This window comes from Epinephelus moara, chromosome 12 (genome assembly GCF_006386435.1).
Source record: "Epinephelus moara isolate mb chromosome 12, YSFRI_EMoa_1.0, whole genome shotgun sequence".
NCBI classification, from domain to species: Eukaryota; Metazoa; Chordata; class Actinopteri; order Perciformes; family Serranidae; genus Epinephelus; species Epinephelus moara.
This window is the reverse complement of record NC_065517.1, coordinates 7,553,985-7,572,278: the sequence shown is the minus strand read 5'-3', so window position 1 is coordinate 7,572,278 and position 18,294 is coordinate 7,553,985. Positions and strand designations below refer to the sequence as shown.

Genomic DNA, 18,294 nt, shown 5'->3' with positions numbered 1-18,294 from the left:
CCTGTGTTACTTTAAATTCATGAAGAAAACTTTGTTTTTCTGGCATGCCTCCAGTGAACGAAGAGTCCAAAAACAGAGACTCTTACACAACTCGCGCAGTGAATCCACATGTCATTTAACCAGTCATATGTTTAATACTTCCCAAACAGACAGCCCTTTTCTGACGGGAAACTGAACTAAAAGTGAAACTTAGTTTTGACATCCATTCAATGAGATTTTACTCTGTTTTTGTATTCTTTGTTCACTGTGATGGCATGCTAGGAAATAAAGTTTTATTGACAAATTCAACACAAGAGGTGACTAATTTCGTGAAGTGTTAAAGTGTTTTGGTTTAACTTATCATTATGAAAAAAAAATTGATTTCACAATTCATTGGCTATAGTGTCAACAATTGTGCAACCAAAACAGGAAGAGAATAGCACTTTTGTTTTCCCTGGTAGCTACCCCCAGTAACCACAGTGTATCAATGTAATTTCTTTGCATTTGCAATCCCTAGTAGCAGAAATGGTGGATGGTGGTGTTCTGTGGTAATTTGAGGCTCTTAGAAAAACGGAAAGTGATCTAGTTGTCAGCAATAATACCACTTGGGGGGTTGGGGGTTTGAAAAGGTGTCTGTTTCCACTTTAAGTCATGTTAAGTCATGGGATGATGACAGGACATGGATGATGTGAAACATTTTAGAGATGTTTGTTTGGGACTGTGTTTGCTTTAGTAACATACAGATCTTTATTCTGATTTTCTGGTTTTCATAAATTCCCAAGATGGTAATGAGCTGTAAACCAATATCCATTCTGCAAAATATCCCTTCAGAAAACTTTTGATGACATCAAAATGTCTTCATATTTTTCTACAGTTTTTAGTTAAGACCCTCAGTTCTTTTTCTTCCATTACTGTCTTGGTGTTAACATTTAGCTGTTACAACACTGTTAATACTGTTGAATACCTTTCTTCAGCCTTTAAACAACATTATTGCATTCTTTTGTTTTCTACTTATTTGCCTAAAGAATTAAATGTACAGTATTTTGTCATTGTCTCCAACAGATACACCGCCCAGTGTTTAGCGTTGGTCTCCCACATGACGGATAATCAGAAAACCATCTTTCTGAGAAAGGTGCTCTCCAGTGATGAGATCCTGCACATGAAAATTAAGTATGTAGCTTGTTTTTTTCCTTGCATTATCTACTGCTGTATCTAGGGCAGAGTATTATTGAACATTTTTAGTTTCAATTGGTAATGGAAGAAGTATTCTGAATCCTTTCTTAAGTATTAGTATTAGTACTAATAATACAGTCTAAAAAAACTCAATTTTAAGTACTGCCCTCAAAATTGTCCTTGAATAAAAGTATAAAAGTATCATGCCAGTGTCATAACTTTCCATTTGTTCCGTCTTTAGAGCTTTGGAAGAAACTCAGCAGCTGGAGGTGGAAAAAGCCCTAGTGTTAGCCAACCAGGGCTCTGTGATGTGGCGCCAGGAGAAAGCTAACAAGTTTACCAGGGGTCAGGTGGTGTCAGAGGACCTGTCCCAGAATGTGGTGGCGGTCTGTGGTGTTGTCCTACCCAGGATAGTTCCGAGACAGGCAGAACAGGTATGTACCCTTTGGTTTGTCACATAAAATGATCTGCTGTTGATCCCTTTGGTCCTAATATTGATCTTAATTTGCAGAAGGGCCAGAAAGATCTTGTGCTGGTGGACTCAACCTGCCGTAATCTGAGAAGACTGGCGTTGGCTGTGGCTTCCCAGAAGCCTGTGCTGCTTGAGGGGCCCATTGGATGCGGTAAAACTGCCCTGGTTGAGTTTATGGCTGCTGTCACAGGACATACGAAAGCTACAGAGATCCTAAAGATCCAGCTTGGGGATCAAACTGACAGCAAGGTAAGGGTGCATGGAATCAATCTAAATGTATTCCACTAATTTAAGACATAAATTCAGTTTAGTGAGGCTGGCTACGTAGGCCTAACTTTTTTTTTTTTTTTTAATATATATATATATATATATTTTTGGGGGGGCATTTTTAGCCTTTAATGGATAGGACAGACACATGTGAAGGGGGGAGAGAGAGAGAGAGAGAGTGACATGCAGCAAAGGGCCACAGGCTGGAGTCGAACCCGGGCCGCTGCGGCAACAGCCTTGTACATGGGGCGTCTGCTCTCTACCACTAAGCCACTGACGCCCCGAGGCCTAACATTTTTAACAGAAATCCAGCTTTACAAACTAGAAACATAAGGATTGAAAGAAGTGGGCATGTAAGAGGCAGGGAAACTATGTACTTACATTATGGGAACTGTAGGATCCAGTATTTTGATGCTTGGACCATATGCTTGGGATGTTTTGGGGAAGATAGCAGGTCAACAGTATATGAATACATCATCTGACAGCTGGGAACCTAAAGATTGATGTCAAATTTTTCAAGTCATAACTGTAACAAGCATTGGTTTTGGTCAGGCGCCTATATGTAGGCATTTCATAAAAACGGTCAAAAATCCCTCCAAAATACCACATTAAGACACCATGACCTTGAGGAACACCACAGAAAACCCATGCTGTGATTTGGTATTAAAAAATACTTGACATTTGGAGATTTCTTTAAGAACTGCATTTTTCAACACGTGGCAAGCTCCATCTCTTCTGTTCTAGAAACTGCTGAGAAACTCCCTTACTGTCATTATACATATGAAAGCCAAGTGGCCTCACTACGAGCAAGTGGCTACTATGTTGGCTTACCGCATCACACATGAACTCAATTGGGCATATTGAATCCACATGAGTCTCAGCTTTCAGTCATGCCCAATTTATGCATTTCCGATTCTCTTTAGGGACTCAAGTATACAGTAATATAGATAGGCGAAAATAACACATTTGTAATGTATGAGGAAAAAACTGCATGGTTTTTGCCCAAAACTGCATGGGACTAGCATAAAGTGGGCATGTCTGTAAAGGGGACACCTGTAGGTACCCACAGAACCCATTTTCATTCAGATATCTTGAGATGAGAGGTGAACGGAACCCTGTAAAATTGGCCATGCCAGTTTTTCCCTTGCCAAAGTTTTGCCTTACTCTGAGCATTATTTATCCCCCTACCCGACAAACTAGCATGACATTGTTGGTACCAATTAATTCCTTCAGGTGTACTCTCTAGCTTCAAAACTCAGCCCACTATAGTCTCTAAAAGACAGTCATGTTGACCAGACTGCTGGTGGTCCTCTGGGTCTCTTTGGGTTAAATACGTCCCTTGTCTGTCTCTCAACTTAATTGAAATTCAAATACTAAATCACTGGAGTGTCCCTTTATAACTCAATGGATGTTAGATGGGAGGCTAACAATTTCTAAATGTGGGGTTTGTTTCACAGATGCTGCTTGGGATGTACCGTTGTACTGATATACCAGGGAAGTTTGTGTGGCAGCCAGGAACGCTGACACAGGCTGTATCTAAAGGCCAGTGGATCCTCCTGGAAGACATCGACCACGCACCTCTGGATGTGGTCAGTTACAACTAGATTCTCAGTGTAGATTCTTAATAAACAGCTTTGTGTTAGACCTGTTTGTTGTTAATATATCTTTGCAACAACCCACAACTGGACTAAAATGTTCGTTTTTTAGGTATCCGTCCTCCTGCCTTTGATGGAGAATAAAAAGCTGATGATTCCAGGACGAGAAGATTGCATTGATGTCGCTCCTGGATTTCAGTTCTTTGCAACAAGACGGTAAGAATGTCATTACATTCTAAGTGTACTTATGGAACAGCAGCTTGTAGTGGTCACCTGATTATCTGTCACTATTTAGATGTGTCTTACAGTTTGAACATGTCAAGAGGTTATTGATGTGTAGGCTACTAAGATTCACATCCCAATTACAAATACATGGGGACAACCTGCAGTTGACCTCACTGATCTTGCATTGTTAAGGTCTCAGTAAGCCTCATACAATGTATGATGTACAACAACTTGTCAGACCTTGTTTAAAAGTAAAACTGTGACTGAACATACCTATTCTCAAGGGCCACAGCCAAATGCAGGTTTAAAGACAAGCAGTCTTCTCTTGGCTGCTTAGACTAAACCAATAGTTTAAGAATAATTGAGATGGTTGTACAAGTTCATCCATTGCACAAAGCTGTCTTGTTCTTGACTATCTTAAGTAGTGCTGCAACAATAAGTCGATTAATCTATTTACCAGTTGACAGAAATTATTTGGCAGCTATTTTGATAATCAAATAATTGTTTTAGTAATTTTCTAAGCAAAAAAAAAAAAAAATCCAAACCTTTGGTCCATGCTTCTTGGAGATTTGATGCTTTCTTTGTCATGTATGATAACAAATAGAGAAGCTTTGGGTTTTTGGCCTGTTGCTCAGATAAAACATGCCATTTGACAGTGGTGGACAGTGACAAAGTACATTTACTTAAGTACTTTACCTAAGTACAGTTTTTGAGTATCTGTACTTCACTTGAGTATTTTTTATTTTTTTTGCAAACTTATTTGGACTACACTACATTTGAAAGACAAATATTGTACTTTTGACTCCACTACATTTTAATTTCTATGAAGACTATTGTTACGCGTTAAATTTGCTTTGAAGTCAGCAAATGATTTTTTTTCTTTCCTAAAATGCAAAAGTCCATGAACTGTGATCCAGCAGTTCTGTGTGTGGCTTTTTTGTCAAAGTACTGTTCCTGTTCCTCTACATCGCACATNTGTTTTCCTCCACAGTTCAGCTGGTATCTCCGATGTTCCGGCCGCCAAGCCGGCCGGCCTTAGCGCAATCAGCTGATCTCTGGAGTAAACAATGCGGCCATGAAGTTGTTGCGCAATGGTGCCGGGTCCGAATGAAATAAGTAATTCCAGGGTGAGGAAAACGAGTACAAGGCTATTGTTACGCGTTAAATTTGCTTTGAAGTCAGCAAATGATTTTTTTTTCTTTCCTAAAATGCAAAAGTCCATGAACTGGGATCCAGCAGTTCTGTGTGTGGCTTTTTTGTCAAAGTACTGTTCCTGTTCCTCTACATCGCACATGCGCTACTCGGATTGGCCATCACATTGGTAGAGACGGTAGAGAGGAGGGATTATCAGCAGGCAGTTGTATTTGGTTATGCGGTGTTACTATGGCTATGGCAGCAGATGGAGATGAAGATTCCCCACCAGGTCACCCATGGCCATACCTCAAGTCCATGTTTTTAAGTTTTTGAGATGTTTGTCAGTTTGTGTTTCTGTGGGCATTTCTATAGGCTTTGCAGCATATTCAACAAGCTTTTCATTTTACAGGTTCTGCAAGCAAGTCAGTGCATTCAGTGGGTTGTTTTAGAGTCATTAGGTTCTGTAAATGTATTGTGACAATATACAACAATGAGTTGAGATATAAAAAAGTACTTTAAATACTTAAGTATTTTAAAAGCAAGTACTCCAGTACTTCAACAATAATTTAATTGAGCAACTTTCACTTGTATTGGAGTAATGTTTGACTAGGAGTATTGATACCAACTTTGTTCTGTTTTATCCTGATGATTCCTGACAGCAGGACTTGGAGCTCTGCAAGTTTTCTGTTTACTCTTTCTGTTAACATTAATAGGAATGAAACCTCCCCACAAATGGAGCAGAACAGGTAGCCTTAGCTACCAGTCGGGGGGCATAAATTAACCAAAGGATTAAATCTCTCAAACATACACCTGCTCAGGCATTCATCAAGTTGAAATAGGCAGCTTTCAGCCAATTTGTGCATTTTATAAAGTTGGTGAATCCAACTTCCTCATACACACTTGTTTGAGAGGTTTAGGATAATAAGGATATGAAAATGTCCTTGCACGAGGCCCACTGGGTCATATATTTGGGAACAACTGCATATAGCTGTACAGTAGCTGTGCGATCAGTCACAAATGAGAATTTGGGAAAGTTTGAACCCAACCTACTTTGACGCCTCCACATACCTGTCCAGTCACTGCATAAAGTGGGCATGATATGACATGAGTGTAAATGTGTATTGCAGGATGTACTACAGTGGTGGCAGTTGGCATAAACCACAGAACTCTCACGCAGCGCTGCTGGACAAGTACTGGACCAAGCTGCAGATGGGTAACATGACACGAGAGGAGCTGAAAAAGGTGAGTGTTGTTGGCTTTAAAGCCCCCGCACACCTGTAGTCTACCCACACAGTGTTTTCACTTACACTGCACTATTAGCCCACTCCTCAGGACAGTGTAGGCATGTTGATCAACATCTTCATCAGCCTTGTGTCGGTTTGGTTGAACCTGTTAGGGCAGGACAACTTACCCTCTTATCATTCATATTAGTACATAGAGTTTGGTGACGTCATGTAATTCCTTGCATAGCTCCACCCAGGTCTAATTAGCTGGAGTAATCGCAAACACGACATAATATTTCTGGTCAATATGTAATAGTAAATATGTCTTAAGTTTTCTCACAGTTTTCTTTTCTGTGTAAAGTATTACTACAAAAATCTTCCTGAATTTCCCGCATGTATTGCAAGCTTACCGTCTGTCTCTGTGTGTAGGTGCTCATTAGCAGGTATCCCAAGCTGACGGTGGTGTCAGATCGTCTCCTGGATATCTACTGCCAGCTGACTGGGGAGAGACACTCTGACCAGGACACAAGCAGCCTCCAAACCTCCGACGACAGCCAACAGCACAAATCTGAGGACAAAAGCACACCGCTGGAGGGGAGAGCGCTGTCACTGAGGTGAGGCTCAGCTCACTACTTTCTCTATGCTCCCTTTACTTGCCTTTGTCTGGTAATTGAATTTAAAAAACATTTTTTAGTTTTAATTTAACTCAATATTTCCTATTTAGAAACATCAGCTTAAACCTTAAATGTAGTAGGGGTACCTCGGTGGCCAAGGGGTTAAAGGAATACTTTACCCATAAAACTACCATTTTTACATCAGTTCTCTCCCCATGTTATGCTGAATTGAGATGAAGATTTTGTATTTCTCAAATGCCTCCACGGCAAACAAAGAATCTAAAACGTGAGAAAATTCTTGATGAATTGAAGGCATCGGGGGGTCGCTCTTCACAGCAGCAAAACTATATCAAACACAACCCATGCAGTATAATCTAAGTCTCATTTATCCAATGTATGTTGACCAGGTGTGCTCCACGTAATGTGAAAGTGTTTTAAATAGTAATGTTTTCATCAAAAATACATATGTTTGGGAAATACTGAAAAAAGGCCTTGATAAATGAGACTTGGATTATACTGCAAGAGTTGTGAGAGTTTTTAAATTGACGTTTTGATATAATTTTGCTATCGTTAAGCGCGGTCCCCTTTTACTGCAGTTCATCAAGAATTCATGGCATCAATGGTATTGCAGATGGATCTAGTACTGGAAAAATTTTATAAATGTTTTTATTTATTTAGGCTATTAATCTTATTAATACACATAGCATCAACAGAGAAGCCAAGGAAGGGAAGGAGTGAAAGACACTTTGTCCGCGTTATATACGTCCTGTATATGAAATTTCTGTGTTGTTGCTGCATTTTCTTTCGGCTGCATTTTCTTTCGGCTGCATCCCGGCGCTGTCTCGATGTGACACACAAGACTACAGTTACCAAGAAGAATGGTGATGCGCTATGATTCACCTCACACACAAACTAGCAAACAAACTCTCACCTGACACAATCAAGCAGCTCTGTCTCCCACACATGCAGCACAGCGCTGGATTGCCCATGTACTACTGCGGTCATTTCATTCATCTCACATACTGATTTAGCATAGCACATGTGACTTATAGACTGATGTCACACTGTAGACTAATTAACAGATAGGTTAAACAGAGTAGCAGGACTGTGGCTCTGTTATATATATATTGTACTTAATCGTTATATCGCCAAGCCCTATATGACATCATCACTTTTCTTGAGCTATTTACACAGATAGAAATACAGGACATAAAGGACCATGTGCTGTTTACATACACAGTGTCTGTCTGGCTTCTCTACATCATAAGTCCCACACAGCGGCCCTTTGTCGTGACAGTCATCATCAGTGGGGGCAAACATAGAAAGCTCTAGTCCCCTTTACATCTGTCAGATTCCCCCCAATGAAAACCAGTCTGCAGCGACAGCCTTTAATTAGCTTTCCACAAGCTGCTGCTGTGTTCAATAGATTATTGATTGGACTGTCCTCTGTACAATGGGCTGCAGTCAGAGATTCCTCAGGTCAAACCAAGGTGTTCTCATCATGTACCTGGTTTATAAACACCTCACCAAGTAGAGACATTACTCATCTGCCCTGGTGCTTCTTGAAGTTTCTGTATGCTTTCAGTGTGATGCATGCGCAGGTCAAGATACGACCATATAATCAATGTGTTTGTAGTTTCCATGCTCTACACTTCAATAGTACATATGCTTGTCATGGATCAATGTAATGAACTTTATAGCTAGGCCTGCAAAGCTCATATGTGTTGGTCTCGGTCATAAGGGTTCATACTATTGAAGAAGGCCCTCATTCGTGCCAATTTATACTTATTTATTGATTTACCTGTCACTACTTAATACTATTAGCCAAAGCTAGCGATACCAGCGTTCCCTTCCAGGGTCATTAAATATTCACTTAATCCAATGCAGTGTGCATGGAGATTGTTTGTTCCAGCAGTCTTCAGTCATGCAGAATTTCAGTCTTCTTTATCACCAGAGACAATATGTAGTGTCTGAGAACTGTCTCTCTTAAACACTGTCTCTTTGACATCCAAATTTCTTAAAAAACATACTTCAGTCATTTTTATGCCTCTGCACTAGCAATAGCTGTGGCTGGAGGCATTGTATTTTCAGGTTGCCCGTCCATTCTACTGTCCATTCATCTCATTCTTGTGAGGTTTTGAGGGTCATTGGACAAAGGCCAAGGTTACTGTGACCTCATCTGTCTCAATCTTGTAAACAAGATATCTCAGCGCCTTGAGGGAGTTTTTTGGCACAAACTCCACTTTGAGTGAAGGACGAACTGGTTAGAATTTGGCAAAGGTCAAGGTCTCAATGGCACAAATGTCTACTTGGACTCAGGGATAAACTTATTACAATTAAATGGTCAAAGGTCAAGGTCACTGTGACCTTGTGTCGGTCTCATTCTCGTCTAGCAATACCCAAGAAGGCCTTGAGGGAATTTATTCAAATTTGGCCCAAACTTCCACTTGGACTTAAGAATGATCTGATTTGAATTTGGTGGTTGAAGGTAAAAGGTCAAGGTCACTGTGACCTCACAAAACATGTTTTTGACCATATCTCTAGAATTATTATGCTACTTATGACAAAAGGAATTATTATGCTACTTATGCTACTTATCGCAAATGTCTAATAGAATAAAGTGGTAAATGGTAAATGGACCTGCTCTTGTATAATGCTTTTCTAGTCGTTCAACCACTCAAAGCACTTTTAAATTACTCACCCATTCACACACAACAGCCGATTAGTGGATGACTCGCTCAACCTCCTGAGCCATAGCAGCCATTTCATATCCAAAGTCAAGGTCAGCTTCACTGTGACATCACAATGTTATGCAAAACCACTTTTCTGGCCATTACTTATTATCATAACTTAAGGACAGAACTGTGGTGATTCTATAGATCTTGTGTGCTGCCAGAGGGAAGATGTGTTTGAAACATACATGTTTTCAGTCACATGGATGTAAACTGTAACTGCAACTTGATGGGTACGCAGAGGCATACAACTTTTTATGTTGTTTTCTTAATATGTCTTTTTATTTTATGATTCTACAGGGACCTGCTAAAATGGTGTGAGCGGATCAGTGTTAACTTTGACAGCACCTCATCAGCCACAGCACAACATGTCTTCCAAGAGGTTAGTGAGTTTGATTTTTTTTCATGAAGTAAGCACAAATAATCCTGTTTTGAAGCCTCAAAGATTAGCATTTTGGCTGTTGGCATCTTGTGGGGTTTTTTGGAGCCAGAAGTGACCTAAGGTGATGATATCGGGATGTGAGTGTAGAGCCGGGGAGGAGGGTGGGATGGATATGACCAATTACCTTTGGTCACGCATTGCAGACAGCCTGTAACTCAAAGTGGCCACACCCTCAATAATGCTTAATTTTAAACCTTAATGAAAGTCAAGCGGTTGTCATGACCATGAAACTGGCTATAGAGACCCAAACCATTTTTCATTACCACACTGTAAATATGTTTATTTCTGCAGTAAAGTTTGGCATTTTAACATGGGTGCCTTTGGGGATAGACTCACTTTTGGGGCCAGCCTCAAGTGGCCATTAGAGGAACTGCAAGTGCAGTTTGGGGCACTTCTATGTTGGCTCATTTTCACCCATGGAGGTTGCTGCTTGGTAAAAACTGAACAAGTAGTGGTGATTCAGGATGTGTATTTTTTTATTGACTGGTGCTTTTTGGGGGTGCCTCTCTTTGTCAGGCTCTGGACTGCTTCACAGCCATGTTGTCTCGACCTGAAAGTCGACTGCGAATGGCCGAAGTCATTGGAAGCAAGCTCAACATCTCCAAAGAGAAGGTACCTGACAAGCCTGTTTTGGCAAAATTAAGTGTGGTGGGGACATGTGAAGCACCCCTGTGTGATTCAAAATAAGAAAATATTATTTGGGACATTAATGTGATTCTATACCTGAAGAAAATGTCAGCACCTTGTAATTTCTGAATTGCTGTAATAAATATGAAAAAAAGTCTGTCCTATTTCTTCATGATCTACATTCATATTATGATTTTAATTATTGCGACTGTTTGTGTCCAGGCCCTGCACTTCTGCCAGATGTACCAGCCTGGCATCTCGCTGACTGAGCTGGAGGCCTCAGTTGGCAGAGTGACTCTGGGTCGAAAGCAGACTGAAGCAGTGCAGCTGAGTGTGTAAGTGGGACATCCTGTTTTGTCCTGCCCCCTTTGACCTCTGTTTACACCATATATGCAGTAGCTAGTTGCTGTGCCAACATTCACCTACTGAAACACAAATAGATCCCCTGCTGCTTAATTGAATCAACATAGAATTGATTTTAAACTACATTATGGTAAACATAGCTGTATAATGGCCCGGCCATCAGGACATGTCCAAATATTCACATTGATTCTTTTCTCAGGGAAGCCAATATGAATGGGTGTTAGAGTTTAGTCTGACAAACAAGGCAAGTGTGACTTTATACAGTAGCATACAAATACTGAGTGTCAGCAATATGCCATATTAAAAATAATCTTAGGGTGTAATAATAAAGCACATTGACTTTGATCTTTTTCGGTATTCACATTTTCTAGCTCACTGTTTCGGTTGTTTCTGAAGTGAGCTGTAACTATTGACAGAAGATAAACATTTCTCTTACAAATGGAAAAAACGTATTTTCCCTCTCACCTGTAGTGCTGTTTATCAATCAAGATTGTTTTGGTGTGAGTTCCCGAGTGTTGGAGATATCAGCCATAGAGATGCCTTCTCTCCAATATAATGGAACTATATGGCACTCAGCTTGTGGTGCTCAAAGCGCCCCCAAAAAATACGTCTGAAAATCTCAGCAGCAATGTCTCTTTCCGGAAATCATGAACCGGTTACTCCAGATAATCCACAGACCTTGCTGTGAGCAGTTTCATGTAGGAACTACACCCGACAACCGTATCACTGCACAGAAGGAAATGTGTGGCTTCTTACAGATGAGAGATTCGTGCTCATGACAGCTCAGTGGTGCTAGGTGAGCTAGCAGTAGCTACATGGTTCCCTCTGCACAGTAATACGATTGGCGGGTGTATTTCAGTAGAAATAAAATAGTTGCTACATGAAACTGCTCACAACAAGGTCTGTCGATTGTTATTGTAAGAAAGAGAGATAGATGAGAGGGAGGGGAGAAACAGTGATCCTAGAAAAACAGAAATTACATTTCTAATCCTTTTCGTATGTACATATAATAAAATCATCAAATATCCATCTGGTCCACATTTTCTACTCATGACAACAAGCACATATTGGCTACAAACTTTTCATGAATTAATGTCTTACAGAGAAGGAAAAAGTAAATATATCATCATTGAGATCAAGATATTCTGTTGCTTTCAGTTAGACTACTCCAAAAGGTCTCTCGTTGGAGTAGTCTTTTAAGGCGGTCGCCTTCTTTGAGGTCCTTTTCCACAACTTCTAACACCCTGACTTTCAGTGTGTATGGATTGTCATGTCCGGTCTGCACATCATGCAGTGCGATATCATAATCAACATTCTAAGTGCAGATGACATTTTTATGTTCTGCAAGTTGATCCTACCTACCTGAAGTGTCCAAAGAGCACCTCTATGTGACTGCTACTAAGACCGAGTAACCCGGTCATGATTTCTGGGAAGAGACATTGCTGTTAAGTTTTAAAGTGTATTTTTGTGGTGCTTTGAGCACCACAAGCTGAGTGCCATCTAGTTCCATTATATTGAAGAGAAGGTAGACATCTCTACGGCCCATATCTCCAACACTCGAAGCCTCACACCAAAACAATCTTGATTGATAAACAGCTCTACAGGTAAGAGGATAAACTGTATTTTTGATTTTGGCTGTGAACTGTCCCCTTAAGCAATAAAATGCACTCTTGGTCATTTTAACACATTGCTGCTTCAGTCTCACTTGGTCTGGTATGCCCAGTAGCTCATGGTAGCTACTGTTGGCTAATTTTAGCTAACTTTTTATAAATACTGCATATCTCTTCTTGTGCTCCTGTTACACTTCATTTAAACATTAACCATTATTATAATTGTTGCTTCTGACTTAATTCAACACTGTTCCACAAAAGTTACATTATTAGGTTTTTAAAGGGTCGATTCAACCACATTACAAGACAACACATTTTCTCAGTTACCTTTAGTGGTAAATAGCCATGCAGATAGTTTAGGTTGTGTGTGTCCATGTTTTGAGATATCTGTCTTTGAGATGTGTACCTCCACCCCAGTATAGTAATGCATGTAGTGTTCACAACATTGAAAAACTACAAAGCTCGACCAGCAAATGTTAATATTAGTTTATCTCAGATATGTTGGTACTGATACATATCTGTATCAGTATCAGTAATTAGCGAGAATTAGCACAGGAATCGGTCGCTACTCTTAATATGTGACTGATACCTTATGAAAATTTAATATAATAAAGAGTCACTATTTCTTTTATATCTTTTAAGCAGTTACATTTAAAACCCCTTCACAGTAGATGTATAGATAGTTTATAGATAGAACGTTATGCCAACGACCTCCAGAAAACAATAATTGTAGCACATGGCCTCTCTCGGCTTCCATAGAAATCTACAGATCTCTACATGTTGATCTAAATTTGGTACAAATAGGAAACACATTACCAATTGATAACATAGTGGGCATAGTTGAGACTAACTTTCCAAAGAATTTTAACATTCAAGCATGTTCAAGTAAAAAGTATTTTATGGTTGAGGGGGGCAGACTGTGACATCATTATCTACATACAAAGCATAAAACTGAATGTGTAACCTTGAAATGTGTTCCTTATTTCCATGAACAGGGACAACCAGACATTTGCTGCCACACGTCCGTCTGCTGTGCTGCTGGAACAGCTGGCAGTGTGTGTAGCCAAAGGGGAGCCTGTTCTCCTGGTTGGAGAGACAGGAACTGGAAAGACTTCCACCGTACAGCACCTGGCCAGAGTCACAGGTGAGCTCAGGAGCACAGCTTGACTGTGGCTCAGCAGGTCGAGTAAGTGGTCCACCACCTGCAAGACTGGCTTCTCCTGTTCACATGCTGAAGTGTCCTGAACATCAAAGTTCTCCCGATAAATATATATTGTGTTTGTGATAAGAAGCATTACACAAATGAATACATATGATTTGTCATCTTTCCTGATTCAAATATTCACTGCTGTGTGTTCAATCCAGGTCATAGGTTGCGGGTTGTGAACATGAACCAGCAGAGTGACACCGCAGACCTGCTCGGAGGGTAAGTGACGCACAAATTGTACTTTAAAGGAATACTGTTTGTTAATATTGCCAGCAAAAATGAAATTGGAAGCCAACCCCACATTCACTCTCAATTTGGAACCAGCTTTGTCTGCTTGGTGTCCTGCCTTACTATATCTGCATTTTTTTTTTGCACTGTTACCAAATTTTTTTTGTGGCTTCCTCTTGAATACATGCTTCTTACACTCTGGCATCTGACTGCTACCTGTTTCTGGCCTCACCTGTGCACTGTGCTTTTTTAGGAAAACCCTACATAGCATACTTTTAATAACATAAACATAACATTTTCTATCACTCCCAAATTTGATATTTATATCAAATACCATCTGTCATTTCAATGGATAAAAACTCTTTGTTCTGCAACAGCCTAATCCTTTTACAAAAGGACAAATCTACCAAAATGGCATCACATTCAAACAAAGGTTTAAAAAATATGTAGACAAACAGTCAAGAGAATTATTCAAGCAATCCACTGATTACATCCTTTCAAGCCAGGGTCTGTGGTTGTGGTGAGAGTTTTTTCCTTGCACCATTGTAGAATTTAGCAACCAGTTATAGCCAGGAGAAACATGTAACACTGCATGCACTGTATCTAATCCTTCCAATAGTGTTGTCAAAAATATCAGTTTATCTATACATATTAATTTTGAATATTTGAAACGGTGTCAGTATCAATACACCAGTACCAGCCACATCTGCATTAGACCTTATCTCTCATAAATGGGTAATGTATGCAAGCCCCTCGGTTTTACACTACTCTTTCATTGTTTACTTATTTGCCATTTTCTGTCAGGTGACAAAAATTCATTCAATTTTTTTTGTTAGATCTTAAGAATATACACAATTTTTGTCTGAAAAACCCTGAGGGGCAAATTCACTAAGAATAAATTGCGGTTGCTGATAGCACTGTGAATTGTGCATCACATGCAACTGCCACTGTATCTGCCCCGTCTTAAGGTCTGATTCTCAAAAGATATTATGCTACTAATATAACAACACAAACATGCTCAGTTTTATATAGGCACCATTAATTTTACTGTTACTACGTGTGGCTATTTATGCTGATCTTCGTGAATTCGACTGTTTATCTGTGCAAATAGCACAGGAGCACAGAAACGCTATTTGTTTGGCAGAGAAATTAGGGGTGCATTTCGCCCTTTGCAGGTACTTTGAGAATAACAGTTTTTTGTTTTACTCATGCAGGTTTAGTGTCCACAAAACCCATGCAGTCCTTTTGTGAATTTGCCAGTTAATCTAAACATAACTGTGTGTGTACGTTGCAGACCCTGGTCACGTCTCCTGTGTCCAAACACCAGTCACCTTGATAATATACATCTCCCAACTCCAGCATTTTCCAGATTACAGAATAGTGGTTCTGTGTCACTGCTGGTGGATGGCAGAAGTTTAGTTTCAGAGCAAAACTCCAGTGAAAAATTTTCTGTTTGATGCAGGTACAAGCCAGTAGACCACAAGCAGATCTTACTCCCTTTGCGGGAAGCCTTTGAGGACCTGTTCTCCCAGACATACTCGAGGAAGCAGAACCTGACCTTCCTGGGTCATGTGCAGACCTGCTTCAGGGGGAAGCGCTGGCAGGATCTGCTGAAACTCATGGACCACGTATGCAAGTCTGCTCTCACCAAGGAACTGCAGGAGAAATCAAATGGTAGTGTACAAGAAAGAATAAAATGATATTGGTTATTATACTAGCTTCTGTAGAACAGTAAAAGACTGATATTCTTTGTGTGTTTGTGCAGCTGCGTTGCTGCAGGAGCGGTGGGAGGCGCTGGCTGCCAAGCTGAACCAGACCCAGCAGCAGATCCGAGCCTGTGAGGCGGCCATGGTCTTCGCTTTTGTGGAGGTAAAGACCTAAAAATACATTTGACGATTTTCAACCAGCTTTCTATCAAAACAGTGTGAGTAGTATTCGTAAATGAACTGTGGTAAACGCCCCTTCGTCTAACCAATGCAAAGATATCCCTCCTCTCTTCTCGGTGAAACTCCGCCAGATGGCATGAATGACACCGAAAGGGTCCTCTGGCGAAGTTTCGCTGGCTCTCCTGGGCTGCATTTTCGTATTGCCCACAACCCATGTCGCCATAGCTGACGATAAGAGTACAGAAACAGATCAAGAGACAGATAGTTTTTTACAGCCTCGTCCTATGGAAAGTCAATTCTTCCAGCACTAAAGTACTTCTTTAATGACTAAGGTGCATACGACATAACCATGCCAAAAAGTGAATGTACAGGGATGTACAGCATTGCTGAAGCAGCTCTGACCTCTTTGTGCTCCTCTGTAGGGAACATTAGCCCAGGCAGTAAAGAAGGGCCACTGGATCCTGCTGGATGAGATCAACCTGGCAGCAGCCGAGACCCTGGAGTGTTTGAGTGGACTGCTGGAGGGCAGCGCCGGCTCTCTGGTGCTGCTTGACCGTGGAGACACTGGTGAGGACTGCTGTGACCCACAGTGTTGGGTTTTAACAGCATTTTATTCAGTCTTAATCCAGTATCAAGTCTGTATTTACTTATCAAATCCATATCAGAACCCCTTATGGAATACATGTAGATTCAGGTTTGTAGTCAGAGTTAAAAATAATTTAAATTCATAGATCATTTTAGTTGAGCTCTGTACTTTTTGTTGGTAAAACACTGTTTGTAGTTGCAGTCTAAATAATGCTCACAGCTTGTAGATAAACCCCAAATTAAGATGAGCAGCAGAAGTCATGAACTGTTGATTAAATACAGGCCTGACACAGAAATAACAGGTGTAGCTTCTTATTTTTCAGGAGTTACTACTAACCAAATACCACAAGTCCTGATTCAGAATTATTAAGATGAAGAGCTTATAATATTGATATGATGTGAATGAAAGTTCAACAGGGAGATAAGACTGATATGACAGAGCTAGATTGCTCCATCATGTCAGTCTTGTGCCAAACACACACCATCCATTTGTGATTGTGTAGCAGTGCTGTTTCCTACCCATGAATGATTTTTCGAAGTGCACAGATGCTGGCTGTCAGAACACATTAACCTGGCAACAGCTCCTTTCTTTTTGGCAAGTTTATTGCTCACTTGCTCCCTTTTCAAAAAATAATCAAGTCCAGTTGTTAAGCTTTTATTAGTGATTAGTCAGTCATTAACTATGTAGTTCTGCTAAACTTACTACTTCGCAAACTTTTTGAGCATGTGACATTAAAAAGATCTCACCTATAGGCCTAGATTTGTGTCATTGTCATTTCAATTAAATGTATTTTGCCATTTTGCATTGTTTCCTTCTTTATATTCCTGGGATTGTTGCTAATCTTGTTATGTTTTCTGATCACAGAGCCACTGGTCCGCCACCCAGACTTCCGGCTCTTTGCCTGCATGAACCCAGCTACTGATGTGGGGAAGAGAAACCTGCCTCTTGGCCTCAGGAACAGGTGAGAGTGTGCAGAGGCGAAGGCAAAGTAAAACTCTTCTTGCTAGACTGAGCTATTATTTTACAGTTTAAGATGTTAAAGAAATACCTAAACACAGCGTTGTTACATTTTTCCCTTTATTAGTTACATCCAAGACAAAACTTAGTTCTAAAATGGTAAGAATAATAAATTGTACTTATCAGGGGATAATGTCATCATCAGCAGTGATTGCCATAGTTGTTGCTTCCACAGTCATATGGTGATATGGTGCCACATGTTTTGTAAACCTGCAGTTGTGTGTGTTTGTGTTTGTCTCCAGGTTTACTGAGCTGTATGTGGAGGAGCTGGAGAATGAGGGCGACCTGCGGATTCTGGTTTCAGACTACCTCAAGTTCCTGAATCCACAAAGAAGTGTCATCAATGGCATCATAGGGTTAGTCTTGACATAATCTTACAGCAGGGCAAATCAAGTTACCACTGTTATACCAGCTGCTGCTTCCAGCAACCATTGCTCCAGAGGTCTTTTGTTAGACTGTATTAGGAGAACATGATAATGGTCCTTTGCCTGACAACCTCGGTCCAGCTGGTTTAATATGCACCTTAATTCCAAACCATATACATAGGGTCCCTGCTCTATCTCTCTTTCAGCTAAGAGGGCCTGGAAAATGTACCCTGGTATAGGTTTTTGGTGACACTTAGATAATTAATTAAAATAGCACATGCCAATCCTCTTCTTACCAACCCTGCTCAAACCTCAACCTCACTCCCTCCTCTCTCTTCAGTAGACTCAAGCTGATTTACTCCTTAAAGGGCCAGTGTGTAATATTTGGCATGGTTTATTGTCAATCTGAATCTGAATCTGAATATTCTACCCATTAATATGTTTATATAAGTGTATAATCGCTATAAAATAAAATTTGTTTGGTTTTCGTAGCCTTATAATTATGCTTTTATATATATATATATATATATATATATATATAGCAAGGGC

General features: G+C 40.3%; 1 protein-coding gene across 1 annotated transcript in view; it reads left to right on the top strand.

The window, feature by feature from the left end:
- The window catches only part of mdn1 (midasin AAA ATPase 1), a 78,145-nt gene that overhangs the window by 4,858 nt on the left and 54,993 nt on the right, over window positions 1-18,294 (top strand). Inside the window, exons 4-20 of the mRNA XM_050059116.1 lie at window positions 1,042-1,149; window positions 1,394-1,586; window positions 1,664-1,873; window positions 3,349-3,480; window positions 3,599-3,702; window positions 5,973-6,087; window positions 6,498-6,682; window positions 9,715-9,796; window positions 10,373-10,468; window positions 10,706-10,818; window positions 13,452-13,600; window positions 13,822-13,882; window positions 15,354-15,565; window positions 15,657-15,760; window positions 16,200-16,344; window positions 17,228-17,324; window positions 17,623-17,736. Of these exons, the coding sequence (XP_049915073.1) occupies window positions 1,042-1,149; window positions 1,394-1,586; window positions 1,664-1,873; window positions 3,349-3,480; window positions 3,599-3,702; window positions 5,973-6,087; window positions 6,498-6,682; window positions 9,715-9,796; window positions 10,373-10,468; window positions 10,706-10,818; window positions 13,452-13,600; window positions 13,822-13,882; window positions 15,354-15,565; window positions 15,657-15,760; window positions 16,200-16,344; window positions 17,228-17,324; window positions 17,623-17,736 (2,220 nt within the window). The remainder of the gene's footprint in view (window positions 1-1,041; window positions 1,150-1,393; window positions 1,587-1,663; window positions 1,874-3,348; window positions 3,481-3,598; window positions 3,703-5,972; window positions 6,088-6,497; window positions 6,683-9,714; window positions 9,797-10,372; window positions 10,469-10,705; window positions 10,819-13,451; window positions 13,601-13,821; window positions 13,883-15,353; window positions 15,566-15,656; window positions 15,761-16,199; window positions 16,345-17,227; window positions 17,325-17,622; window positions 17,737-18,294) is intronic.